We start from the raw sequence: 27,219 nt of genomic DNA on the forward strand, positions 1-27,219 counted from the left end.
CAGAGGCGGTGCCAGGGCCACGTGACAGGGAGCCTCTCTACGTCCAACTCCCCCCCCCCCCTCCCGCCCCCCGGCTGTCTCTTCCGCCGTCCTAGGCAGAGAGTCGAAGGACCGAGGGCGTGGATTCTTTAAAGTACGAATTAGAGAATTTCGGTTTGGGGTCCTTTGCGGACATTGAGGGCAGAGGGGCGAGGCGCCGCAGTACTCCAGAGGACCGCAAAGGAAACAAGGAACGCCCTGGAACTGAGTGTGGTAACGGAACCTTAGGAGCCTGGATTGGAACTCGAGTAGGAAGGACGACAGAACGTGCCTGTTGGGACACGTGACTGGAAGTTAGGGGCATGGGCGCCGCTGGCTGCGGAAGACAGCGTGGTGAGGAGGGATTTGGGGCGTTGGAAGTGACCGGGTTGTGTGGCACTCTTTCCCTTTCCGTTTTTGGGTCTCCGGGAGGGAGAAGACTGGGGTGGGCAGGCTGGGGACGGGGGAGGCTACCAAATAGATGTAGGCTGACGCCCGGAACACGAGCCGTGCTTTGGATTTCTGGGCGCAGTTTTGGGGTCGCGCGTAGGAGGGGTACTTATCCAGGAGGGCAGGGTCGGAGCTGAGATGAGCGGGATGAACGATCTCAGGATAGGCCTTAAATCGCAGCAATTCTGGAATAGAGACTCTTCCGAATGTCTTCTAATCCAACAAGTTCCCAAGTATGCGTTAATTACAGGTTCTGAAATTAGATCTGCTTTATTACTGAGGCTTCGCCGCTATTTGTCCTAATGGGAGAATGACTTCACCTGTCCTGCTCATCTAAACCACTTTGTACAACGCTGGCACGCAATGTTAAAAACAGCAACAACAACCCTGTATTCTCTGTGGTATCGGTTGATCTCATTGTGACTGAACAGCGCTTTGCAGATGCTTGTGTTGTGACGTAACGTTGTAGTTTTGCCATTTGTGTACATCTCACATGACCGGGAAGCTCCAGGATGGAGAGCTTTTTATCCTGTAGCATATTAACCTGCCCCATCCCATTTTTGTCAGCTTTTGTTACAGTGAATGTGTGTATGAATAAAAGAAAAACACCTGGAATATGCATTAGTGAAAGGGGCTAGAGTATAATATGGTCATTTAGAGGGAAAGAATTTTCCTATACCGTCTGTATGAGTGTGAGGTGTTGTTCCAAAGTGTGTTCGTGGAAAATGTGGATGTAGGGCGTGAGCAGAGTCTCCAGTGATGAAATTTGGAAGACAACAGAAAGTGAAACACAGGTCCAGGCGACCAAGTTGAAGTAGAAGTTGCAGGGAAAGTAGTTCGGTTTGGTTTGTTTCATTTTGTTGTTTTTTGTTTGTTTTTTTAGATTTGAGAAGAACTAAGGGAAAGAATTCTCCTGCACAGATAGAGAATAATTTTTCTTATTAGAACACCCTAAGTGTATGCCCAGCATTCATGAAAGCCAACAGAGAAGTGAAGCGCCTTTTTGTGGGCGGCCTTGGCCAGAACATTTCCAGGGCAGACCTACAAAATCAGTTCAGCAGATTTGGAGAAGTTTCTGATGTGGAGATCATCACACGAAAAGATGACAAAGGTAAATTTATACTCCTTCATGGGTTGTTAAAGGCAGATACGATTCATACCAATATCACAAAATAAAGGAACCCTGGAGGTGAATGTTAGCCTTGAACACTGAAAGTATTTCATTACAAGATACTGTTGTGTGTATGCCATCCCTCTGCCCTTTGCCTTGAAGGTGTTATGTAAAATGTGGAACTTGCTCAGAATTACATTTCTGGGATCAAAAAGCATTCTAAATTCCAAAACATCTGCTTTCTGAAACATGCAACTTTCAATTTTCAGAGCTAAAGTTCTAATATTTCCAAGGTGTCCTGTTAAATAGAATATCACTAACATACAACAAGCAAAATGTTTAACTGACTGCTTAACATTTATTTTCTTAATTCTTTTGGAATATGTTGAAAATCGTGCTTAGAAAAATGCAATCTTTGTATCCAATGAAAAATAAAGATTTTTCTTTGAAAGAGTAAAGTTCCAAGAGTCATTTTTTAAATTTAGAAACTTAACCATTTTTACATTGTTTTCTGGGTAGGAGTTTAAGGTTTGGTTTTTGTTTTGTTCTGTTGTTTTTGGTTTTTTTTTTAGGAAATCCACAGAAAGTCTTTGCGTATATCAACATCAGACTAGCAGAAGCAGACCTGAACAAGTGTAAGATTGTTACTATGCTTTGTATTCTATTTGCCGTTTCATGTCATTGTGTAACTCGACAGCTACTTTTAAGACATCCAGAGGAATAGCCATGGTCAAGGGAATTCTAGTATCCTACCATTCAGGATGTGTTTAGGTCCATCCCATCTGGTGTCAGCAGACATATAGCAGCACATTGCTAGTGGGTTTGCTCAAAAATGGTATTCTCAAATATTTGGGGCAAGAGACACGCTTTCATAGGAACTGCCTGTGACATATATGCCCTTGGGTATATGCCATACTCCCTTCCTCGATGTGTTCATTTTTAGGCAGCTAATTCTTGTCATTAAGCACTGTTAGGAGAGGACTTTAGATGAAATCTCTACCAGTAAGTTGAGTAAAGCTGAGGGTAAACCGTGGCCTTCAATGAAGTAGGAAGGAGAGATAATTGGTACTGCCACTGATGTAGTAACGTATGCTCGTTACTTGAGTCTAAAAAGTCAAAAGACACTGAAAAGAGAACATGCTAATAAAGAGGGCCATCAGCCTTCTGTGTTATTATTTGCAAAAAAAAAAAAAAAAATTTTTTTTTTATTTATTCTCTTGTACAGTGAGAAATAAGTGGTGGTAAAGAACTCATCAGTTCTGCTGTGCGACCTGTGACAAGTTGTTTCAACTAGAAGCCCCAGTTTATCTGATGTATGACAAAGATACTGCTGACCTAATGATATCACTGCAGAAATTAAACCGAGTAATACATTACTACATACTACTTGTGGTAGTACCTACCACATGGAAACTTCTGTCAGTGGTTCTTATTAAAGAAGCTGGTAGCAGGTATTGAGAAAAATCAATTACTAGGGCATAGCATTTGAAACACAGTGTAGTCACTGTGGCTAATTTATTTGCAAGTTACATAGTGATAATTTGTGAGGTGATAAGTAAAAGCTGTACAGGATTTCAGTGTCCTCTGATTCACCTTAGAAAATTATACTCCTGTTTTTTAGTTTTAGCATGGGAGATAACAATAAAATGGTAAATAAATGTCAGTCATCTACCAGAGGTTCCTGGCATCACTTTGTGAAGGAGTGACAAATTTTGCTATATTTTACACATTTGCCTCATTCTGTTCTTCCAGGAACAGAAGGGAACACTGGGCAATAGGGAGCATAAGGACTCTTGGGGTGAGTGGCTCAACTGAGACCACAGCCTAGGCCTTTTCTCCCAGGCTTTGTTTTCTTTACTTCTTCTGTGTCTTTTTGTGATCGATAAGTGTACTTTTCTTAGTACTAATTGTAAAAATCACTTGCTGCAATATATTTTAGCACTGGAGTGTGTTTGGATAACGATTCTTTACTTTATAGGTATGTCTGTTTTAAATAAAACAAAATGGAAAGGTGGAACACTACAAATTCAGCTAGCAAAAGAAAGTTTTTTGCACAGGTAAGATTTGCTTGGCATGGATTTAAACCGTGTTTTGTTATATTGTAAATGGTTTTATACATTCACTTAATTGATTTGAAACTGTCAAGTACTATGTTATTACAGTCCTAGCAAATTTAGGCGTTACAAGTAGAGCTAAAGTCCCTTTGAACTGTGACTCCCCATGACCCCAGACCCACCAAAAAAAAAGATAATGCAATGCATTTACGTATGTTTTAACTCATGTAAATGTATACCTATTTTATTTTTTTACACACAATTTTCTGTGATGATGTAGATCTTCCCCCTTCTTTGTAGTGATTGTTTAACTGTTTCAGAAAATGGCTATACCACAGGTACTGGTTATCCCCCACTCATGATGAACATTTAGACTATTTCTACCCATCATAAGAGATGACCTTGGAGGATGGCAGCTGCACGGTGCGTGGGTTCCTTGGGTTCCTGTCAGAAGGGGAGTTGTTGTATGATAGGGTTATGTACATTTAAAATTTTAATAGACACTATTAAGTGTTTATGTTGATTTTGGTTCTTAAAGCGAGTGCCATACAAAGACACAAAGAAAATAGGAAGTTCCTGTATGAGAGGCATAGGTTTAATTCTGCAAGTGATTTAAGAACAAGACAGTATAATAATCATTAGAGCATTTTAAGATTCTAAAGATATTATTGTCAGGGAGAAAAGAGAACAGTTTGGGAGCTTTCCAAATAGGAAACATTTTAGGGATGTACAGCTGCAGTAACCAAGAGAGTTGACTAGATTGTTCTAGGCCAGGGAAATGGCAGGGTCTAAAACAGGTGTCAAGCAGCATGCTGAAGGCATATTTTGAAGGACTGGTCTAGTGACAGAGGTGAGAAATTTGACTTTGTTCTTCAGCTCAGGGCCTCTGTGAACAGGGTAGTGATGGAACTTGATCTAGGGGCAATTCAGTGCCTACTCTGTGCTAGAACTAGAGCCCTGGTCCTGGGCAGGGTGAGCGTGGAGTGTCTGGGCAGGCATGCCTGAGGAGCATGAATCTGACAGTCATGGAAGGAAGAACATAAAGGAAACAGACCAGGGGCAAGAGGCTGGTGAGGACTGGTCAGTGCAGCTGCCCAGGCCTGAGTAAGGTAGGGGAGTTTGAATTGGATGGTTGAGATGGCATTCTGTATTCTCTTCATTAAGAGCATGGAAATAGAGCACCTGGGTGGCTCAGTCATTAAGCATCTGACTTTTGCTCAGGTCATGATCTCACAGTTCGTGAATTCGAGTCCCACATTGAGTGAGCTCGAGCCCCACTTCTCTCTCTCTCTCCCCCCCTCCCCCTCTCTCTCCCCCTCTCCCTCTCCCTCTCTCTCTCCCTCTAAGTGTAGAAATAATCAAGACTTGGCAGACTGGGCTCTGAAAGACACCCCTTCCTCCTGAAGAAGAGTGAAGGGGTTGAGGGTGAATAAGATGCCAATAGTGAGTAAGCCGAAAGGGAAAAGTGAGAGATCCTAAATGATTACATAAAGTCAGACAACTTTACAGTAGTAAAATAAAACACTGTCAATACATGGTTGGTTGTTTTAACTCTTATTTGTATCTTCTTTGATTCAGATTGGCCCAAGAGAGAGAAGAAGCAAAAGCAAAGAAAGAAAAATCAACGATAGGCAACACCAACTTCTTGGAGAAGATGGGTGTGGTGGATTTCCATGTGAAGGCTGTGCCAGGGACCGAAGTGCCAGGGCACAAAGTGAGTGTCCACTGGCAACCCCAAGTTGCCCAGGCACCAAGTCCTGAGACCATGTGACTGCGACTGTCGTGTCTAGAATGGCTGCTTTTTCCCTTGATTTGAGGCACCTAATATAGGCAGTGCTTAGGGTTTTCAGTGTGCATTTACAACTCTCGGATAAGCACAGTTCTCCCTCATTTTACAGAAAGAAATCAAAAGTGGAGGTGGGTCTCCCAAGGGACATACATAGGTGGTGAGGCGTACAGGCAGGTCCCAACTTTGCCTTCTTAATGCGTACTGTTAGCTGTTGGCATCCCACGTGCTGTGTACGGGACCGATGGCTGTCCTGCTTCTCCTTCTTTCTTTCCCCAAACACTTTTTTTGAGAACTCCAGTTTCATTATCAAAAACAAAACCCAACAGTAATCACGGCCCACTGTGAGTTTGATTTTTTTTATAGTGTTTATGCAATATGGTCAATCTTTTCTGTTTGTGACATGTACAGTAAACGTATTCCTTTTTCTTTTTCTTTTAGAATTGGGTTGTGAGTAAATTTGGAAGAGTATTACCAGTCCTTCACCTAAAGAATCAACATAAACGTAAGATATCCTTTGCAAACAGCCTTTCAAAGTGATTAGTATTTACCTCAGCAATGGATACTTGCAAAAGTTCACTTCATCACATTAGGATTTCACTGCCTCTGTCAGTAAATCTTAGATTATTTTTTTACAGTTTTTATGTTCTCAATTTCTAGGCAAGGTAAGACCTACCCACTTGCATGTTTGAAACAATGAGAGGTTTTATATTAGTGAATGACACTCAAAGAAGCACTTTTATGGATTAACTTTCATATCCTCCTTGTCTGATATGGATTCAAAGCCATTGCCAAAGGCGCTAAAGAAGGCAGGGTGGGGGGGTGGAGGCTCGGGCCATTGTTAAAGAAGGTTTCGGAGGAAGTGAGGTATGGTTTGCATTAATAGAAAGTGGTAGGAAGACCAGTAGTTAGGAGCATGTAGACAGGCAGGAGACTGGTGTGTGCCGAAGTAGTGTGGATCCTGGATGAGTAAACGCGGATGCCTGTTCCCTTGAGGAAACGCAGTCAGGTTGTGCAGGACCTTGAATTCCTAGCATCCTGGACTTCTGGACAGAGGGTGCCACCTGTGTATTCTTTAGCAGTAACCCGCGTGCCGATTGGTCAGGGAAACAGAAGCCGCTCCAGGTATTTCAGAGCAGATGCAGTGCATACACTGGTTTTAAAAAGTGCTGGAGGAGCAAGCAGCTGGCAGTCAGAGTGTCTGAGGGTAATAACCGCAGTACAGCACCCCACCCCGGGGCTAGAGAAGTACAGGTATGTCCTCGTTGCTCACAGCTGCTGTGCCACTGTGGCCCCCGGACAACTGGCCACAGCTGCTTCTGCTCTCCCTGCTGCTGGCCCTAACGTCAGGGAAAGCAGACTTCCTCTCAGCCTTCCACCAGTGGCAGCAGCTGACAGCAAAGAGGAGGGTATTAAAGGACAGACGGTGTGGAGCTGGAGACAGCAGACGCTGCCCAGCACACCTCACATATTTGGCGGGCGTTCAGTAGTTCCTAAATGCTGAAAGCAACTTACATTCGCCTGTTCACAGGTTTTAGTTAATCAGCATGTGCTAGCTGTCATCACAGCACTTTGACACTAGCTAGAATCTTTCTAGACTGTGTTAGCAACAAAACAGGCCTGGAAAGAATTACTAGCTTTTTTAAAATTTTTTTTTATTTTGGATTTTTTTTACATTTATTTGTTTTGAGAGATAGCACAAGCGGGGAAAGGGCAGAGAGAGAGTGAGACACAGAATCTGAAGCAGGCTCCAGCCTCTGAGCTGTCAGCACAGAGCCCGACGTGGGGCCTGAACTCACAAACTGTGAGATCATGACCTGAGCCGAAGTCAAACAGTCAACCGACTGAGCCACCCAGGCGCCCCTTGTTTTTGTTTTTAATAATCTTTACCACCAACATGGGGCTTGAACTCAATACCCCGAGATCAAGAGTGGCATGCTCTACCGACTGAGCCACCCAGGTGCCCCACTAGCTTTCTGATAAAGATCTGTGGGATGCCCTGCAGAGTGAGCGGGATGTGGGATAGATGCTCCTGAGCTGAGAAGATCAGAGCTGGGATGAGCCAGTACTGAGAAGGCAGGAATGGTCGAGAGGAGTGGAGAGTAAAGGCTTTGCAGCAGCTGGCCATGCCCCACTGGGTACCCCTCTCTACTCGACTGTACAGTATCAGCTCAGTGGATGGATTTCTCAGATTTACAGAAAACAGTGTGTGGCCCCTATGCCTGCTATGTAACCTGAATGGGTTTGCCATTTCTGCTGCCTAACAGTGGTGGCACTCGGATTTAACTCTGGACGTTCTGTGTAAAGCTCAGTTCCGCAGACCCTGAGGTCACTGAGTGAAGGGCTCGTTCTTTTGGATGGGAAAAAGAGGATTGGCTCTGAGTAAGTGACCCGCCTTAAGATTGCACAGTACTCAGTATGCTTCACCAGATTCTTAAGTTTTCCCAAAACCTAGTGCCTCTGTTTTATTCCTTGACTTTTGGTGACATCATGAAGTATGACCCATCAAAATACTGTCACAACTTAAAGAAGATCGGGGACGATGTCACAGATGTCACCCCTGTGTCCCACCTCACTTGGGAACTGGAAGGAGGGGATGATCCCATGAGTAAGAAGCGACGAGGGGAGTTCTTTGCCGCTCACAGCCCCCCCAGGAAGAGGATCAAAGTGCAGAAGAACGAGGCATGTGCTGCGTTTCCAGCTGTAAGAGCAAGACCCAGCAGGGTTCCGGGGAGTCTGCAGCCCCTACAGCAAGAAGTGACACAGGAAACACCCTGTGATCCTGTTACTCCTCCGTTACTGCGTGTACCTGCTTCTCATAGCCAGAAACTTAAAAATGTATTTGTTCAGACTTCTGGCATGGGAACTACCAGGAACAGAAATCACATGTCTGATGATGATACACATTCCGAAGAAGAAATAAGACTACTGATCGCAAGAGAGGAAAGCCTGGAGAAAACTATGCGGTTGTCAATAGATGAATCTGCAAACGAGCCCTTCGACGTTGTAAGGGGTGATTTCAAACCAGATGTTCGCAAACTGCGCTCTTTACCAGGGTTAGGTGATGCCTCTTGCCTGGCTGGTGAAGACCATGTCATAGGAAGCGATTGCAACTATGATTCAGGAGACACAGATGAGATCATTGCAACAAGGAAAAAGCCCAGTGAGGTCAAAAGCAGTACAGAATTTTCACAAATGGAAACGTCTGTACACAAGAAAGCTTTGAAAAACAGAAAAAACTGTGAGCTTTCTGATCACTCTGTTGAAGCCCAAAACAGAAAAACCAACGCGGAACTAGCCGTCAGTCCCGGGGCTACATCCCACTCCAACAGCTGTGAAGATGTGGGCTCTGTGTCAGAATGCAGTGGGTCTGAGGAAGATGAGGAGTACAATGCTCTGATGAGAAACTGCCGTCGTGTGAGTCTCACTTTAACTGATCTGGAACAGCTGGCTGGCAGTGACCTGCAGGCTCCAGGACATGACCCTGAGAGCGGTGACCAGGAAACCCCCGCCAAGTGTGACGAGGCCTCCAAGAGCCACAGGACTCGGGGTGGACTCCACAGACGCCAGCAGTGTATCCATCCTGCGGAGATAGTGGCCGCCCTCCTAGAAGGAGAAGAAAACACCCATGGAAAACAGAAACCAAAGGAAAACAGCCTAAAGCCGAAATTCCAGGCTTTCAAGGGGGTACGCTGTCTCTATGGAAAGGAATCAGTAAAAAAAACCCTGAAAAACAGAGAGGCCTCTGAGGATACAAATAAAGATCAGCATTCCTTGAAACGTGATCCCAGTGGCCTGTCCACAGGAAAGGGGTCCCCATGCGCTAATGACTCACCAAGCGAACTAACTCCTCTCCAGCATGCAAAGAAGGCAAGTGACCCAAACCAAATGCAGCCTGAAAAGAGACAATCCACTTTTGAGAGCAAGGATCGCAAGATGGTATCCCCAAGCAATTCGGAGAGGGGAAGTAGAAGTCCTACTTCTAGTCTGTTGCCGTTAAAAGATGAGAAATCTTTAAGTCTTGGTATAAAGACCCCCAGGATCGGCTTTGATAAAGACAGTTACCACGGGACCAGAAAGACAAGAGAGGGCTCTGGAAGGAGCAGCCACATGGCCCCTGGGAAAGCACTGGAGGGCTCTTCCAGGAGAGCCGCTCAGGGCAGCAGCACGGACTCCCCACTTCCTGTAACCGCTTGGTCAGGCTTGCCCGCTAAGGGTAAGCATACTGACGATAACGAGAAACGTTTGGCAGCCTTGGAGGAAAGGCGGAAGGCAAAAGAAGTGCGGAAGCAGCTGGTTCATAACGCCCTGGCAGATTTGGTGAGTGCGTGCCCAGTCTGCACACCACGAGGCTACCCTTCCTTCCAGTGAAGATCCTCGTGCCCCTCAGAGCCTCTGTCCCAGCACCGACCTGTTCCATGTTGTGTCCCTTGTGTTAGAAGATTTGGTCACCTTGTTTTTAGCATAGACCAGAGAAATTGAGATTAAACTATTTACTGAAAATATTCTTAATTTGTTTTAATCTAAAGTTTTCATCCTGATTTCTTTCCTTTTGAAAGCTTTAACTACTATAGGTCAGTGATGTGTCCTAACATGTCCGACTTCACGTGTAAGTCACTTGCCAGTGGTTTATGTCTCACTAAAATTCACTCTAATGAGGCTTTATGCATTTTTTGCACAACTATGTGCGTCTGCAAAGTCCCAGCCTTCACAGTAAGTGTTAGACTTAGGGAATGAGGGTCTTGGTCCCTGCCTCTGGTGGTCATTGTCTCATCCCGTTTCAGTGCCCCAGGACCCAGAGAGAAGAGTGCCCGTGCACCCTCAGTACAAGGAGGTGCAGCACATCAGCCAGGGGGAAGGGTGGGGGCTCCCTCAGCCTGAATGGACTCTGAGGTAGAAGGATCAGTGAGAACTGGTTGGGCAGAAGTAGGAGGGTGGGAAGGGAGAGGGAAGGGGTTCCGTGGGAGGGGAGCAGTTTGTACAAAAGTGAGCGTTGGCAGCCACTATAGCCGAATAGACAGAGGACAAGAGTGCTCGAGAGAAGCAGGGCAAGTTGTGAAAGGCTGTGGAGGTTGGACTTTATTCTGTGGCTGGAAAGGAAGAGAGTGAAGATTAGTTGTGTATATATCGGAACAGGAATCAGCAAACCATGGCTTGCAGGCCATCCATCCCGTTTTGGTACAGTCTCCAAGCTGACAATGGTTTTCACATTTAAAAGGGTTCAAAAAAGGGGCGCCTGGGTGGCTCAGTCGGTTGAGCACCCGACTTCAGCTCAGGTCATGATCTCACTGTCCGTGAGTTTGAGCCCCGCATCAGACTCTGTGCTGACAGCTCACATCCTGGAGCCTGTTTCGGATTCTGTGTCTCCCTCTCTCTCTGCCCCTGCCCTACTCATGCTCTGTCTCTCTCTCTCTCTCCCTCAAAAATAAATAAATATTAAAAAAAAATTTTTTTTTGAGTTCAAAAAGGAAGAATACAGGACCAAGATCATATGTGGTCTGCAAAGCCTGAAATATTTACTCTCTGGTTCATTAGAGAAAATATTTGCCAGCCTCTATCTCGGTAAGATTGTTCAGGCTATGACAAACAAGTGAAATGGGACAAATCTGGAACTGGAGAATCTTTGGGAGGTCATGAGCCAGAACCAGGGCAGTGACAGTGGGAATAGATTTAAAAGATACCAAGAAGGTCCACTGGACCAACTGGACACAGAGAGGAAGAAGTTTTAAGTTTGCCTGTTGGGAAACAAGTGGGATGAGAAGGGGCCTTGTCCGGGGAAGGAAAGAGGGGCTATCTGCAGGTGTAAAGCTCTTGTTGACTTCTCTAGGATGGTCATCCAGAGGACAAGCCAACACACATCATCTTTGGTTCTGACAGCGACACAGAGGAGACACCAACTCGGGAGCAAAGCCATCCAGGAGAGGAGCCAGTAAAAGTAAGTATCTCAGGAAGTCCACATGGGCATTCACCACTCTTGCAGATCCGTTTCTGCCTAGTGCAGACCAAGACCTCCCCACAACTGCCAGGTTCAGTGTAAAATCCTCCAGAGCCACAGTAGCCCCAGGGCTCCCCAGGCTACCACACACACAGACACCAGGGATCTTACAGATTTTCCCCCACATGAACCTGCCTTCCACATTGTCTGCCAGGTAACATCAGTCCTAGTGACACCCTGTAGAGTGTGTCCTGTATGACATCCACACCCCCATGCCCAATCCAGACTGCACTGGGAGCCTCGACATTAGTGACCCAAGCAAGAGGCCAAGTCAATGTCACGGAGTCAGGACTTTGCATTCTGACTGTCCAGCCTTTCCTGGGAGAGGCATCTGGGTTACTGGTTCTTAAGTATGGGCTTAAGATTACGTAAAGAAGGAATTGCAGGGGCGCCTGGGTGGCTCAGTCAGTTAGGCATCCGACTTCAGCTCAGGTCATGATCTCACGGTCGGTGAGTTCGAGCCCCACATCAGGCTCTCTGCTGCCAGCTCAGAGCCTGGAGCCTGCTTCGGATTCTGTGTCTCCCTCTCTCTCTGACCCTCCCCTGCTCATGCTCTGTCTCCCTCTGTCTCAAAAATAAACATTTAAAAAAAAATTTTTTTTTTTTAAAGAAGGAATTGCAGATTGTCTCGGTTGTTAATAAACTCTGTCTGCATCTGTTCTAGGAGTCTGTGAGTAGAGCATCTGGGAAGCTGTTTGACAGTGAGGATGAGGAATCCGACTCCGAAGATGACAGCCACAGGTTCAGAATTAAACCTCAGTTTGAGGGCAGAGCTGGGCGGAAGGTTAGTAAAGGCTGAAAATACACCTGTAACACGTCTGTGTTTTTGACACAGTTGTTAAATCTGCGTAAGTGCAGGCTGACCCAGATCTGCTCCCCAGTGTTTGGTGTTCATTTTGATGGGTTCGTGGGTGGTGAGATTATGCAAACACTAACGTGAATTTGAGGGTGAGGGGAGGGAGGGGAAGCACTGTCTTGGATCATGGCTATCGATTATCTGTGTGTCTGTGTAGCTCATGGACTTACAGTCTCACTTCGGCACCGATGACAGATTCCGCATGGACTCACGATTTCTGGAAAGTGACAGTGAGGAGGAACGGGAAGGTAAACACCTACTGTCCGAACCGTCCTGTGTCAGAGCTGGGGCTCCCTGGGGAGTCGTCTGGTCTGGCCCCTTTGCTCGCCATGTGGGGAGCCTGTACCCCAAGACTTCCGGGTGTGAGGCCCATGACCCACTGTTGCTTACTCAGTACTCCTTGAACTTGTTGGTATATATTAAGCTGCCAGAAAGGACAGGAAAGACCCCGTCTTCCTCTGCCCTGTCCCTGGCACAGGGGAGAAGGATGGGCCCTACCTGACAGTAGTTTGGTAGGTCCTGGCAAGGTTGGGGAAGATGGTTAAGTCCCACGTGGCTTTCTAGAAACAAAAGCATTGGTCTTCCGCCCAGCGTGCATGCTGGGTGCAGGTCCTTCAGAAGCAGTACCCCACCAAGTGCCAGTCGGCTTGCATTCGTCCCAGTGTGGGCACATTGGCAGCAGTGACGATCTCTGACTTCCTTCTCAGCAGTGGCTCCAGACTTTTTCTACAAGACCTTCTGTGCTTAAGTTTCCATCTTATCCTTCGAGAAAACCCTCTCCTCCCACCTGGCCTGGAGGAGGGTCACTTCAAGTGAGGCCCCCACTACCCTCTCGGGTCTCTGTACCTCTCTGTCCTCACAGCGCATTTCTGTCCTTCCTGAGTTAATCTTGGGCCTCACCATTCATACTTGCTGTCCCTCCTTCTCAGGGGTGTGCTCCTGCTGACAGGGCCATTCCTTCCACCTTACCAGCTTCCGAGTCGCCACACCCACCTTTTTCACTCTAAATTGCATCTGAATCAGAAGCGGTTGGCTTTTTATCGTAGACTGTAACAAAGTTCTCTTTTGGTCAGCAGAAGAGTGGACGCAGGATTAAAGCGAGAGATGGCTAATGTCGGGGAAAAGACAAGAGCCCCGAGTAAGGGTCCTTGCCCCATTTTTATTAGGATCAGAAGGCTTACAAACATGGCGATGGACGTGCACAAAGGGACAGTGAATCTGTGAACATTAACTTGGTGGCCATGAGAGAAAGGGGTCTTGAAGATATTCGTGGATAGGGGTTTGGGTTAATACAAACCAAATCCTGGCGCCGGGCAGTCAGGTTGAAGGTTGTTTACAGCAGACCTGAGGTAGCACCTCTGTTTATCTTAGCTAGCCTAGGGGATGAGATAGATAGGGGGAATAACTTCAGGGTTGACAAGACACTTTTTCTTTTGTTAACCATCTCCACTCCGGGCTGCTTTGCCTGCATCGCAGTGGTCCAAAGTCCAGTTCACCAATGTACCTAACCTGGCCCTATTCTCCTATGAAAACAGCTTTCTGCTATAGTACTAAATTTGGGGTGCCTTCACCCTGAATATCTAATCTTGTTGTTTCTATGTGTTGGGCACCTTTGCGCCGTTTCTATTTCAGGTCTTTGCCTCTCTCTATTTTGGGAGGGCTTAGCACCCTCTCCCTATTTTGGGGTGCCTTTGCACCTCCCTATTCCTGGCACCTTTGTGCCTCCCTATTCTCGGGGTGTTTGCACCCCCTTATTCTTGGGGTGCCAATCTGGTTTACCCATACTCGTGTGTGAGCATTTTATGACTTTGTATTTCTTTATGCCTTGTCAACCCATTGTTGTAAGCCCAGGGGATTCCTAAGCTTATCCCCCACAGCTTTTTATTGAAAATGCACTCTTTGCTTTGACCCTCTCTTGTTTGAGGTGATTGTCCTGTGCAAGAAACGCTTCTGGAAACCAGGGTTTGGAGAGCAGGTTCTGCAGGGTCCACATCAGCGTGCCCGTCAGAGCCGCTCGAGCACTTCCCTGAGGAGGCGGGAGCGGGCAGAGCAAATTAGCCTGCATTTAGCGCTGCATGTGGAGGTCGCTTTCGGAACCTCTGCCTCTTGGGTCTGGGTCCACACGACACTCTTCTGACTTGTGGACCCTCCCAGCAGTGAGCAACCCCACTCAGTGCAGTGGTGTTTCCTTGGCTTCGGCCTCACCGGCCTGCCCATGGTGTCTGTCCCTGTCGACCACCCGACTTGAGATGTCCTCTCTTTGCTCCCTTTGTACCAAAATTCCCTCGCTTTCTCCCAATTCTTGTTCCTGGTTCCCGAGGTTCTGTAGGTAGGTTCCTGTGGCTTTAGCCTTCTCTTGTACGTGGGCATTTCCCAAATGTGGGTCATCTTTGCTCCTGACTGTTCTTTTCCCAGTGCCATCTTTCACTACCTTCTGGTTTTAGATTTACGTGTAATTTAAATAACATTTTTAGAATGTTAAAAAAAAGTTTAATTGCTTTAGTTTTGTAATTAATATCTTGCTCTTACATTTTCAATATTTACCTTAAAATTTTTGAGTTGCCACTGAGAGCCATTAAATGCAATTATGTTTTCATAATTACAAACAAGAATGGGACTTTTCATTTGTTGGTCATGAGACTTCTGGATTCCCTGTGGCACTGAGGGGCGTGGGGACAGGAAGGCTAGGAAGGTGGGGTTTGGCCCTTCTTTCGCCTGTCTGAATGTGCTTTGCCCGTGTTTAGGTACTTGTAAATGTTTGATGGTTGAGACTGCTCAGGTAATGTTTGCCAAGAGATTGTTAATTACCCTTTTACCTCTCAGAGGAAAACGGCAGCAGAACTGCCGAGGAAGAAGAGCTTGCTGCCGAGAAGCTCAAAACTCTGGACGTTGTGCAGAGTGTTTTGCAAACCACCCTCAGCGATTCTACACACAAAGGATCAGTAGCTGCTAAGAAATTTAAGTATGGTTTATGTTCCGTCCCATTCCATCCTATTTTCCTTTGACATAAATGCCTTATTGAACTCTATAAAAGTAAACCATTGTAAATGTTCTGGGGAGTGTGGTTGGCAGTATGTATCAGTCCCTTAAAAATATACTTCTCTTTGATCCAGGTTCACTCCAGGAAACTAATCTTAAATTTTTTCTCTGTTTATGTATTTAGATGTCACAACAGCATTGCTTCCATTAGTGAAGCAGCTGGACAGTGATTTAAATATTAACTGTAGGGGCACTTGCATGGCTCAGTTAAGTGTCCAACTTTTTTTTTTTACGTTTATTTATTTTTGAGAAAATGTGGGAGGAGCTGAGAGACAGAGAAAATCCCAAGCAGGCTCCACACTGACAGGACAGAGCCTGATGCAGGGCTCGAACTCAAACCAAGAGATCGTGACCTGAGCTGAAGTCAGACACTCAACTCACTGAGCCACCCAGGTGCCCCAAGTATCCAACTCTTGATCTCACCTCATGTCTTGATCTCAGGATCGCGAGTTCAAGCCTCGTGTTGGGCTCTGTGCTAGGGGTGAAGCCTGCTTTAAAAAATAAATACTGGGGTGCCTGGGTGGCTCAGTCAGTTGAGTGTCCGGCTTCGGCTTGGGTCATGGTCTCACGGCTCATGGGTTTGAATCCCGTGTCAGGCTCTGGTGCTGACAGCTCAGGGCCTGGAGCCTGCTTCAGATTCTGTGTCTCCCTCTCTCTCTGCCCCTAACCCACTCACATTCTGTCTCTGTCTGTCTCAAAAATAAACAAACATTTATAAATAAATAAATTAAATAAATAAATACCGTGAAACTTTATAAATGTAGCAGTTTATACTACAGAAAATTTTAAACACATAATTTGGAAAGACTAGTGTTGCTTATACACCAGCTTCTACAATGACTACCATGTGACCAGTTTTCTTTTCTTTTTTTTTTTTTTTGTTTTAATTTTTTTTTAATGTTTTTATTTATTTTTGAGACAAAGGGAAAGCATGAGCTGGGGAGAGACAGAGACAGAGGGAGACAGGAACCGAAATGGGCTCCATGCTGACAGCAGAGAGCCTGATGCAGGGCTCAAACTCATGAGCTGCGAGATCATGAGCTGAGCCGAAGTTGGATGCCTAGCCGACTGAGCCACCCAGGTGCCCCTTGTTTTGTTTTGTTTTAATGTAAACTCTACACCCAAAGTGGGGCTTGAACTCAGGACCCTAAGATCAAGAGTCACATGCTCTACTGACTGAGCCAGCTGGGCATCCCCAGTTTTCCTTTCTATACCTTTACTCACCTCCCCAACCTTTCCCCCCTAAAATATTTTATGCAAATCCAGTTTTATCCATATTTTAGTAAGTGTAAAATAGTTTTTAATGTTAAAAAAAGATCCAGGGAAACTCAAAACTGGGTAATTTAAAATATGACTGTCTCTAACAAGATTCTGACACTCTTCTTTGGTTGTGTGGTTTTGTCTTGCTCAAAAATTGGAATAGCTCCAATGTCGACTTAACGATTTACTATTAACTTTTTGCATTATGTTCTGATTTCTCTCTCCCAATTTATTCCTGTCTGTCGTTTACATAGGGATGTCATACGTTATGATCCAACAAGGCATGACCATGCCACTTACGAAAGGAAGACCGATGATAAGCCAAAAGAAAGGTAAGTCAGCTACTTCTCTCTGGAGGAGGATCATAGAAATTAATCTCATTTCAGACAATAGTAGTAGATAGTAGCTAATATCTATCCATTGGTCCACATTGCATTTAATTTAAGACCAGGGAGGGAAAAGTTAGAGTAGAATTATTGATGTGGCGGAGAAGGTCTTACCTTTTAACAAAGAAGTCTCATGCAAGTAAATGGCATGTGCTCCTGGGCTGCTCTGGTGCCTCCTACTTGTATTAGTTTCTTGTGGCTGTTGTAACAAATTATCACAAACTTAACTGCCTTAAAACCACAAAAGTTACTGGGAGTCTGAAGTCAAGGTTATTGGAAAAACTACATTCTCTTGCATTCAGGGGAAATATCTGTTCCCACCTCTCTCCTGGCCTCAGGTGACTGCCAGCAGCCCATGGTGGTCCTCGCCTGGCTGTGTTCCTCCATCACTGGAGTCTCTATATCTGTCTTCATGTGGCCTCCTCTCCTCTGCATCTTTCATCTCTGTGTCTGTTATCAGCACACTTGTGATTACGTTTAGGGCCTGTCTGGATAATCCTGGAAAATCTCTTCTTTGCAAGGTACTGAACAACTCTGCAAAAACCCTTTTTCCAAATCATCAGGTAATGTTCACAGGTTTTAGAAAGTAGGGCCTGGACATCTCTTTTTGAGGGCAGCGATTCAGTCCACTCACTCCTTCAGTGTGGTAGGAAATTGTGTTTCCCATACATGCCCTATCAGTTTGACAAATACGGCACATGTGTGGAGCAACCACCAAGTCTGCCTTGTTTAATTCCTTCATTTTCGGGCTGTGAAAATCACTAAAGGCATGGGGTATTCTGAATTAGATCCTGGAAGAAAAAAGATATCTGTGGAGAAACTGGGGAAACGAGAATAAGGTTTGAGTTTAGTTGATAGCGATGACCCTATGTTAATCTATTAGTTTTGACCATTGTACCAGAGTTACGGAAGATGCTACCATGTGGGGAAACTAAGTGAAGGCTATTTGGGAATGATGTACTGTCTTTGTAACCTTTCTATAAATCTAAAATTTTTCCAAGATTAAAGGTTTCTTTTAAAAAGAATCAGATCAGACCAAAGTAGAAGTAATATAAACATTTCCTGCAACGTAGAATTTTTGTATGTTATTCCAAATAACCCACATTGAACGTGGCATTTGAGTAGGGTATATTTTGTATATTTATTTTTATATGTAGGACGTATTATCTATTGCTGCATTAAAAATTATCTGAAACTTAGCACCTTAAAACCACAAAGACTTAGAACCTCAAAATTTCTGCGAGCAGCCTCTGTAGGCGGTTCTGGCCAGGGTCTTTCAAGAGGTTGTGGTCAGAATGTTGCCCTGGGCTTCAATCTCCACAGGCTCGACTGAGGCTGGATGGCCTGCCTCCAAGATGGCTCCTTCTCATGGCTGTGGGCCAGTCCCTCACCTTGTTGGCCTCTCCATTAGGCCGCTTAAGTGCCCTCATAACAGGGCAGCTGTCTTCCCTCAGAGCCGGTGACCCAAAAGAGAAGGAGGAGGCACGGTGTGTTTTATGACCTAGCCTTGAGCCACACACTGACAATCGGCCCTGTTCGGTTTTCTTGAAACAAGTCTCTAAGTCCAACCCATAGTTTGATTGGGGGGATGGGGGTGGCTTGTAAACACCACCTCTCAAAGGGAGAAGTGACGAGGAATTTGTGAACACATTTAAAACCACCGTTGTGCACCTCCTGGCACAGATTGGTTATATTCCTGCCACATGGAAAATACGCTCACCCCCTCCCTGGCTTCCCCAGGACCCTCACTTGTGCAACATCCATTCAGAATCTGGGATGCTGTCATCCAGATCCCATCTAGGGGCAAATGAGGCTGACTGTCGTAATTCCTAGAGTACGACACCTTGAGTGCAGGTCTTGTAATTAGAGACGGGAGAGAGCTGTGAACCAGTGAGACTGGTTACTGCCCATTCTCGAACACAGTGGTGGGACAGGTACAGGATGGCCACCGTGAGCTCTGCTGTCCAGAGAGGATACAGGAGGCACAGGGGGCACCAGTCCGGAAGAGCTTTGACAAACATTTTGACAAAAAAGCTTTGGACAAACATTGGGAGTTCTTAGATTAGAACTGTGGGCCTGGTAATAATTCTCCACGGTCTTGACTCTGCCTTTTGGATCATCCTTCCTTTTTCATGAACGGTCGCATGGGGTTGTGGCTAAGTAATTTTCTCAGCCTTCTTTTTCCTAGTAGAAATGTGGGAATCCAAAAGCCTTTTCCTTGTAGAATATCATGGTACCTATCAATCCAGGCTAGTGTTTCTCTTAACCTATTTCTCTTAAAATATTTGTGAATCTCCTATGGGTTCACTCCCATTAGACAGGAGCCACACCCACAGATCATTTGGAGACCAGCTTATTTTCCTGTGGACTTCTGCTGAGACACCACCTTTAAATTCCTCAGGAGCCTCGTTTGAACAGTTGAAGTTTCTGGGCTATGGCTATGGTCTTAACAAAGGATTTTGTTTTATATTTAGACTGGGGTCTACACATGTCTCTGTTAAAAGATAAGATAGTAGGGGCGCCTGGGTGGTGCAGTCGGTTAAGCGTCCGACTTCAGCCAGGTCACGATCTCGCCATCCGTGAGTTCGAGCCCGGCGTCAGGCTCTGGGCTGATGGCTCAGAGCCTGGAGCCTGTTTCCGATTCTGTGTCTCCCTCTCTCTCTGCCCCTCCCCCGTTCACGCTCCGTCTCTCTCTGTCCCAAAAATAAATAAACGTTGAAAAAAAAAAAAATTAAAAAAAAAAAAAAGATCAGATAGTAAATATATTAGGCTTTGCAGGCCACAAGGTCTCTGTTGCAGTACTCCAGTCTGCCTTTGTAATAGGAAAGCAGTCACAGGCAATATGTGAGTGAGGGAGGCTGGGTTCCAATAAAATTACCAGTAAGACACTAACATTTGCATTTCATGTAATCTTCCATGTCACAAAGTCATTTTCTCTTTATTTTTTCCAACCATTTCAGGCTGTAAAAGATTGCATTGTAGCTTGCATCCCACACATAAATAGGCAACAACCCGGCTTTGGTCCTTGGGCTCTGGTTTGCTAACGCCTGCTTTAGACTATGTTTTCTGAGTCTTAGATTTGCTCTTTGCTTAGAAGCCAGTTCTTAAATTTCATGTCATTTGTGTTCTAGAAATTAGGAGTCTTCAAGATCATGAGGTCCTAGCTTCTTATAAGAAATATCTTCCTTCAGTGAAACTATCTGCTCGCGTTGTACTGCAAGCAGCAAGAAGAAACCAGCAAATACCCTCAGACCTTCCCAGACACCTTCCTAGCTAGCTTCTTGTTCATAGGCATGTCCCAGGGCCCACTTTAACAGAGATGATGCAGTGCTGCTGAACTTCCTGCCATGGCATAACAAGGATCCCTTTCCCCCAGGTTTCCAGTAGTGTTTACCTCGATTTCCCACAGCCCTACCTGCAGCCTCCTCAGTGGCTATGTAGTTTCTACTGGCAGTTTCTGCAAGGCTCTTCAGGCTCTTGCCTACACCCTCATTGCTGCCTCCTGACCTGCCCATTACCTGGTCTGTGCAGCCCCTCCTCTGGTTTAGATTTGTTAGAGCAGCACTTGACACCTCGGTACCAAAATCTGCATCCATCATGAATCTCTGTGTAAAAAACTTCCCCAAGACTGAATAGCTTGGCCTTAAAGATTTATTAGGTCCCAATTTCTGTGGGTCAGGAATTTGGGAGTGCTTTACTGGGTAGTTAAGGGGCTCTCAGAAAGCTGCATTCTCCGAGGGCTCAAGACTGCCTGCAAGATGGCTCACCTACGTCTGTTGGCAGGAGGCCTCCATTCTTGCCTCTTGTTTGGCTGTTTGAGTGCCCTCAGGGCATGGCAGCTGGCTTCCCCCAGAGACGGTGGTGTGGGCGGGGAGAGAGCAAGGAGAACCTTGTGACCCTCATCTCCATAATCACACATGGTCACATCAGCCTTACTCCACTCCTCAAGAGGTCATTAAGTCCAGCCCACACTCAAGGGATGGGAAATTAACTCCCACATCATAAAAATGGATCAAAGGATCTTTAGACCACTTTTAAAACTGCCATATGGGATGAGCACTGGGTGTTGTATGGAAGCCAATTTGACAATAAATTATATTACTAAAAATAAAAATGCCATAAGATGGTTCAGTGATAATCATGTGGAACTGTCTGAAGTACACCGTTTCTCAGAGTTCAGTCTCATAGAAGGCATATCTGTCCTTAAATCCTGGCCAGGTTGGTTTTCTAAATGAAGTATTAAAAGTATCTCTCTGTGACAGTCTCCCTCAAGAAGGCATTCATTTAGGACATCTTGTTCACTTAGTATTTTAGAATACGTAATACAGTTAGAATTTTGGCCCAATACTACTCATGATATATGGAGTGGACTCTAATAGGAAGAATGATTTTAGTCTTGTAATAGTTAAAAACCCAGTATTGGAAATAATCATGGAACTTTTTATCCCAACTTCAAAGACAAAAATAAATGCAGAGCAGGTTTAAAATGACATCAACATTCCATATCAAAACAGAGTAGACTTAGCACATTTATAATTCATTTCTAAAACCAATGTTGTAAAAGCCACAGAATTTTACTTTTTAAATGTTTATTTTTATTTTGAGAGAGAGAGACAATACGAGCAGGGGAGGAGCAGAGAGAGAATCCCAAGCTGGCTCTGCACTGTCTGCATGGAGCCCGATGTGGGGCTCCATCACACGAACCGTGAGATCATGACCTGAGCCAAAATCGAGTCAGAAGCTCCACCGACTTAGCCACCCAGGCGCCCCAAAATTCACAGAACTTTAGAACTTGTAAAGATCTTAAAAGTTATCGGGTTTAGCATGTTCATTTTGCAGGTGAGGAAACTGAGGCCTTTTGTGGTTAAGTGATTTTCTTAAAACTAATATCTTAGGTGTGATTTATGGAATGTAACTCAGGATGGGAGGGAGATATTCTTGTGTAATGTTTGGAGCTGTTTGACATGGTTTTCTGTATTAAAAGCTTATTGGTCAAGGTTCTGCTTTTATGAGTAGAGTTTCATATGTGGATCCTCTGGGTTGTTGAAAGAATGGGTTAGTTTTCCAAGGTGTTCTAATTGCTGGCAGCTGATGGTCTCTTTGTGACGTGCGTGTCTGTATGTGTCCCTGCAGTAAAGCAAAACGGAGGAAGAAAAGGGAGGAGGCTGAGAAGCTGCCTGAGGTGTCTAAAGAGATGTATTATAACATTGCTGCGGACTTAAAAGAAATATTTCAAACTACAAAAGTTACCAGTGAAACAGCAGATGACACGCCCTCTACTGAGAATCGTGATGGCGAGAAGGTCGAAGTCCATGAGCCCGCGCCTCTGACAGCTGGGGCCTGGCAGCCTGGCGGGTTCACATTCTCCTTTTTTGATTCAGATGCTAAAGATGTAAAGGAAGGTACTTTCTAAATTTTTTTAACTTTTTTACTTCAGGCAGCTTGAACGTAATAGATTGAGTCTACATTAAATGTAATAATGTAACATTAGTTGGAAAGAGAATTATTCTCTTCCACCTCAATGAACAATAGCAGATTCAGTATTATGTGGCCAAGACCACGTGCCTGGAGCTGTGTTCACACAGCAAGAAGGGTTTTTGCACCTGAAGGAGCAGACATCTAGCTGCCACTTGAAGGGGAGCATGTACTGTGCAGCATTCCTTCTCCTGGATGGAAATAATCCTAAGAAATATAGGGAGTCATTTATTTAAGTAGCTTCTGTCTTACATGCAGTTGGAAAAACCAGGACCTGTAGCAAGCCGGTGCCATCTGGTAGGGAAAGGTGGAAATAGGCAACCTTGGCTTTATACAGATGCACTGTCATCGACATGCTGGTTGCTTCCCACTTAATCCTGGGAAACGTGCCAGAGCCTGGAGAAAAACACAAACTCCAGCACGTACAGTTTTGCGTTCCGTTTCAGGAGGTTCATGTCTGGAAGCCAGCGTGACCCAGAAGTTAACAGTAGCTGTTAGTTAGGCTGCTCTCCCTTAGTGTTTAAGATGGAAGTGCAGCTGTTGTGGAAGCTCACCGAGAAGCCGGCTGTGCCCATGTAAGAGAATGCCGCACACCCACCTACAGTGTGATACCATGCTTAAAGTAGCATCCATGCGTGCAGCAGATAAGTACTTAGTGTCATTTCTCTGGTCCTCTGACAGGAGGGCAGTGATCCAGTTTTTCAAAATTTGTTCTTAAGTAAGATACAATACATCATGTGCTCTTCTTACATTATTCTCTTGCATGGGATGTCCCTCTGAGTAGCAAGGTCAGTCCTAAACTGCTGAACAGACCTGGTGTGATGTGGATATTGACTGTAACTCTTCTGAAAGCCAGGTGTGAGAAAATTCACTTTGAAATGAGTGCTGAGACGCCTCGGGTGTGATTTCCGTGCTCCAGGAATCAGGGGCACTGTCCACATCTTATAGCAGTGGCTTGTTCAGCGGTTCTAGAAAGACCATTTGGAAACTGAAAATGTAAAGACAGATGTTTCCTTTCCTCACTGATGAATAAACAGGGAAACGTGGTTTCACTGCAACATGTTCTGTTTTGGGCTTCTCTTGCTAGCACTTTTGTTCTTTTATGTTACACATTTATAAACCTTTAGTTTTTATATCTTTTTATAGTATTACTATATTTCTTGTCAGATCACCTTGGTAATGCCAAAAAAACATGACACTTTGTCTCCATTAATATTGAAAATCCAAAAAGATACTACTGATTTTAAATTAATGATTAAGATACTGGACCCTTAGAGCTATGTGTGCATGGTCAAAGCGGTCACATGAGTGTGATCGGGTACAGTCCTGTCCCCTTTCATTGCCATGATGATACAGATGCCTATAGAGTTGAGACCGTGAGAACTGGGAAGGTTGTCTGGCAGGGAGCCCCTCGTTTCCAAGACAGCAGTTCTGAAGAGGAGGATGTTACAGAAGAAACAGACGACACAAAGCCCAGCCCGAGGTAAGCAGTCTCTTTCTGTGCAGGTCTGTTTCATAATTTGTAGAGCCTGAGTTAGACATGCTGATAGAACTATCCAAATTTATCTTCACAAGACAACTTAATTTTCTTTTCAGCTTCTTTAGAGTTCTCTAGCCTTTCTGTAACAGGGATCACGTCTCTTCCTTAAAACTGGGTAGCACCCTGTGAGGGGTATGAAGTCCTGGGTCTAGCAGGAGGACCCTGGAATGTCCCATGGGAAACACTGGCAGATGGGGTAGCAACACTGGGGTGAGACAGTCAGCCACCACCATGGGACATAAGTCTGCATTACCAAAGCTTCAGGTAGAAGAGAGGATGCTGAATACAGGGTGGAGTCACTTTAAATCAGGGCAAAATGAGCAAAACATAAAGCAGATATATTTAAGGAATAGTTCATTTATATTTTCAAAACATTTCATCTGAAATGTTGAAATTAACTAACCAGTGTCGCTCTCTCTCCCCTCCCTCTCTTGTTTCAGAGAAGTATCAGTACCTGAGAAAGAGACTACAAGATTTTTCTTTTTTTCTAAGAATGATGAAAGACTTCATAGTGAGTCCATTTCTAGATTAAATGATATAGAACAGGAAATGGTACAGCTCTCACACTGTGCACTCCAATACAGAAACACGCATCCAAGAAAGTATTTGGCAAAAATTTTGATCCTTTGCAAGGTCATGTGGTTCAGCTGTCTCTGTTTTTGGACTCACACAGGTAGACTGGTTAAGCTCTGGAAGATGAGAGCTCCCACTCCCCACCTCCCTCCCTCATTCATCATCATCATCATCATCAACAAGGGCTTCTTTGTTGTGGGGACTTGCTTAGATGCTAGATGGGCAAAACTCCTGTTTTTCATACCCTGAACGTTCATGTGAAAACTGAGGCTCTTGGTGAACTCATTTTTTTTTTCAATCACCTAAGTTTATCTTTTTAAATATAATTTGTTGTCAAATTGGCTTACATTAAACAACCAGTGCTCATCCCAACAGGTGCCCTCCTCAATGCCCATCACCCATTTTCCCTCCCCCCTCCCATTCACCCTGTTTGTTCTCTGTGTTTAAGTCTTTTGTGGTTTGCCTCCCTCCCTCTGTTTGTGACTATTTTTGCCTAGTCCTTCCCTAGGCTATGTTTGCCTAGTCCCTCTGTTTGTGACTATTTTTTCCCCTTCCCCTCCCCCATGGTCTTCTGTTAAGTTTCTCTAGATCCACATATGAGTGAAAACATTGGATATCTGTCCTTTTCTGACTTATTTCACTCAGTATAATACCCTCCACTTCCATCCACACTGCTGCAAATGGCATGATTTCATTCTTTCTCATTGCCAAGGAGTATTCCATTGTGGTGAACTCATTTCTTAAAGCCTAGCACAAACAGAAAGCAAGATACATAATAGTAAATGATACATAAACGGTAAAAATTCTAGCGGCTCTATATTTTCATTTTGTAAAAACAAAATATTTTTTAAAATAGCATAAATTGGAGGGGCGCCTGGTGGCTCAGTTGGTTAAGCATCGGACTCTTGGTCACGGCTCAGGAAGTGATTTCGCGGTCATGGGATCAAGCCCAGTGTCAGGCTCTGCACTGAGAGCATGGAGCCTGTTTGGGATTCTTTCTCTCAAAATAAATAAACATTTTCTAAAAATAAATAAAATGAAATTAGCATAAATTGGGGAAAAAATGGTGTTAACTAGAATTGAAGACCTTGATAATGCCAGCATTAGCATATCATCCATTCTAAAGGCATTAATCTTCTGCCTTGTCTTTTGATTTTCCCTTATGAGGTTCTCATTTATTCTGGAGAGGAGTGGGAAGTAATATCAGCAGGAATTCTTGGGAGGCCAGAACAAACAACTTGCGTATGGTGAGTAACAGTATCCCCATATTGTCTCCTCAGATGGATGCACTGTTATGTCTGTGTGTTAGTATTTGTCTGGTGTAAGAAATCGGTAGTAAGGAGTAACATGTAAGACACAAATGGTGACACCTGAGGCCATGATTTAACCTCTCAAGAGTCACCATGGAGGAAGGGACTCTGTTTAGGTCATGCCATATCTGGTGCAGGTGAGGAACCTAAGAGCAGCCCCCTGTGTGGGCAAGTTCCCGCCATGCTTGTTAAGTAACAGTAAGTCCTGAGTTTGGGGAACACTAAAATATGGTTTCCATATTTAAAAAGTTTGAATATTCCTTGTTCATTCCAAGTGAGCACTCCCATAATGCTTTCCATAATCCTGACACTGAATAACCCAAATTTTACTTTATAGTTACTCAACACTTGAAAATGATTCACATTTATGTTTAACAAAGACTTGATTTACGTTTTTCTAGGACTGTCGGAAGAAACATAAAGATGCCAAAAGGAGAGTGAAACCAAAATAATATTAAATGTCAGCATTGGTTTTGATAGTGAATATGAGCAAGGCTTACCTATGGAAATTGGGTGATGCAGAAAATAATTTTAAGTGAGAAAGAATTCAGATTGAAGGGATTCAAAATCTGCCTGGTTGATATCACTCTGTTTGCTATCTTTTTCTGTGGATTTGCTTGTATCTCTTTGTAAGTAATTCTGCAAAAAATTAACATGAACCTTTTTTTTTAAACAAAGCACAAGACAACCTCTCAAAATACTTTTTATATATAATCTCTGTGCTATCTTCAGTAACTAATGGGTTATCTTCTAATTAAGAGTTTACATAAAGTCTTTTTAAATGTATGGGTAAGAGCACTTGTGTTTTCCAAGTTAGGCTTTGTGTGAATTATAGGCTACATGAATTATGTATTTTTGATTGTATATTGTCATTTTTTTAAAAGATGAATACAAATCAGTCTGAGTTCTGTACTTGTGTCCTGATAAACAACTAACTGAAATGTAAGACATTTCAGATAAGCATCATAGGAGAGTTCTCTGAGGACCAGGAAAGGGTGCCAAATAGAGTTTTCCTGTCCTTGGCCTCTGAGAATTAATAGAGGCAACCCATCAATCCCAAAACTCTGGTTTGACCAGAGTCTTATGAAAAATCCAAGTTAGCCATCAGGACTCTCAAGTCCAGATAGGAAAGCAGATTTAATATCTCATTAAATCAACCTGGTTATGATTCAAGCCTCCTATCAAACTGGGCTCTGTTCAAAACTGTTATATAGATCATCCCCAGGGATTGTCCTTGAGCCACAACGTGTGTCTGAAATTAAGTATTTATTAATTTACATCTTGACCAAATATAAACTCTAGAGGGCTGGGATGTCATGTGGTTTATTGACCATTATATCCCCACTGCCTAGAACTGTGTGTAGCA

The 27,219-nt window shown here is 44.4% G+C and overlaps 1 protein-coding gene across 1 annotated transcript; it reads left to right on the top strand.

Moving 5' to 3' along the window:
• The first annotated feature begins 81 nt into the window (after positions 1-81).
• NOL8 (nucleolar protein 8) lies at positions 82-26,765 on the top strand. The gene is made up of 17 exons (XM_027041277.2): positions 82-372; positions 1,352-1,579; positions 2,152-2,214; positions 3,558-3,636; positions 5,212-5,347; positions 5,861-5,929; positions 7,907-9,739; positions 11,247-11,354; positions 12,079-12,198; positions 12,428-12,518; positions 15,094-15,232; positions 16,824-16,901; positions 22,089-22,357; positions 23,787-23,913; positions 24,411-24,481; positions 25,711-25,790; positions 26,255-26,765. The coding sequence occupies exons 2-17, from the start codon at positions 1,441-1,443 to the stop codon at positions 26,303-26,305; spliced, it is 3,453 nt and encodes a 1,150-aa protein (XP_026897078.2). The 5' UTR covers positions 82-372; positions 1,352-1,440; the 3' UTR covers positions 26,306-26,765.
• The last annotated feature ends 454 nt before the right edge of the window (positions 26,766-27,219 follow it).

This window comes from Acinonyx jubatus, chromosome D4 (genome assembly GCF_027475565.1).
Source record: "Acinonyx jubatus isolate Ajub_Pintada_27869175 chromosome D4, VMU_Ajub_asm_v1.0, whole genome shotgun sequence".
NCBI lineage: Eukaryota > Metazoa > Chordata > Mammalia > Carnivora > Felidae > Acinonyx > Acinonyx jubatus.

What these genes read in the sequence shown, in the direction of transcription:
- NOL8 (XM_027041277.2), top strand. Translation starts at nt 1,441, where the DNA reads ATGAAAGCCAACAGAGAAGTGAAGCGCCTTTTTGTGGGCGGCCTTGGC. An exon ending in CACACGAAAAGATGACAAAG is followed by an intron (nt 1,580 to 2,151) that starts GTAAATTTATAC and finishes TTTTTTTTTTAG; the next exon opens with GAAATCCACAGAAAGTCTTT. An exon ending in GTAGCTGCTAAGAAATTTAA is followed by an intron (nt 15,233 to 16,823) that starts GTATGGTTTATG and finishes TCGTTTACATAG; the next exon opens with GGATGTCATACGTTATGATC.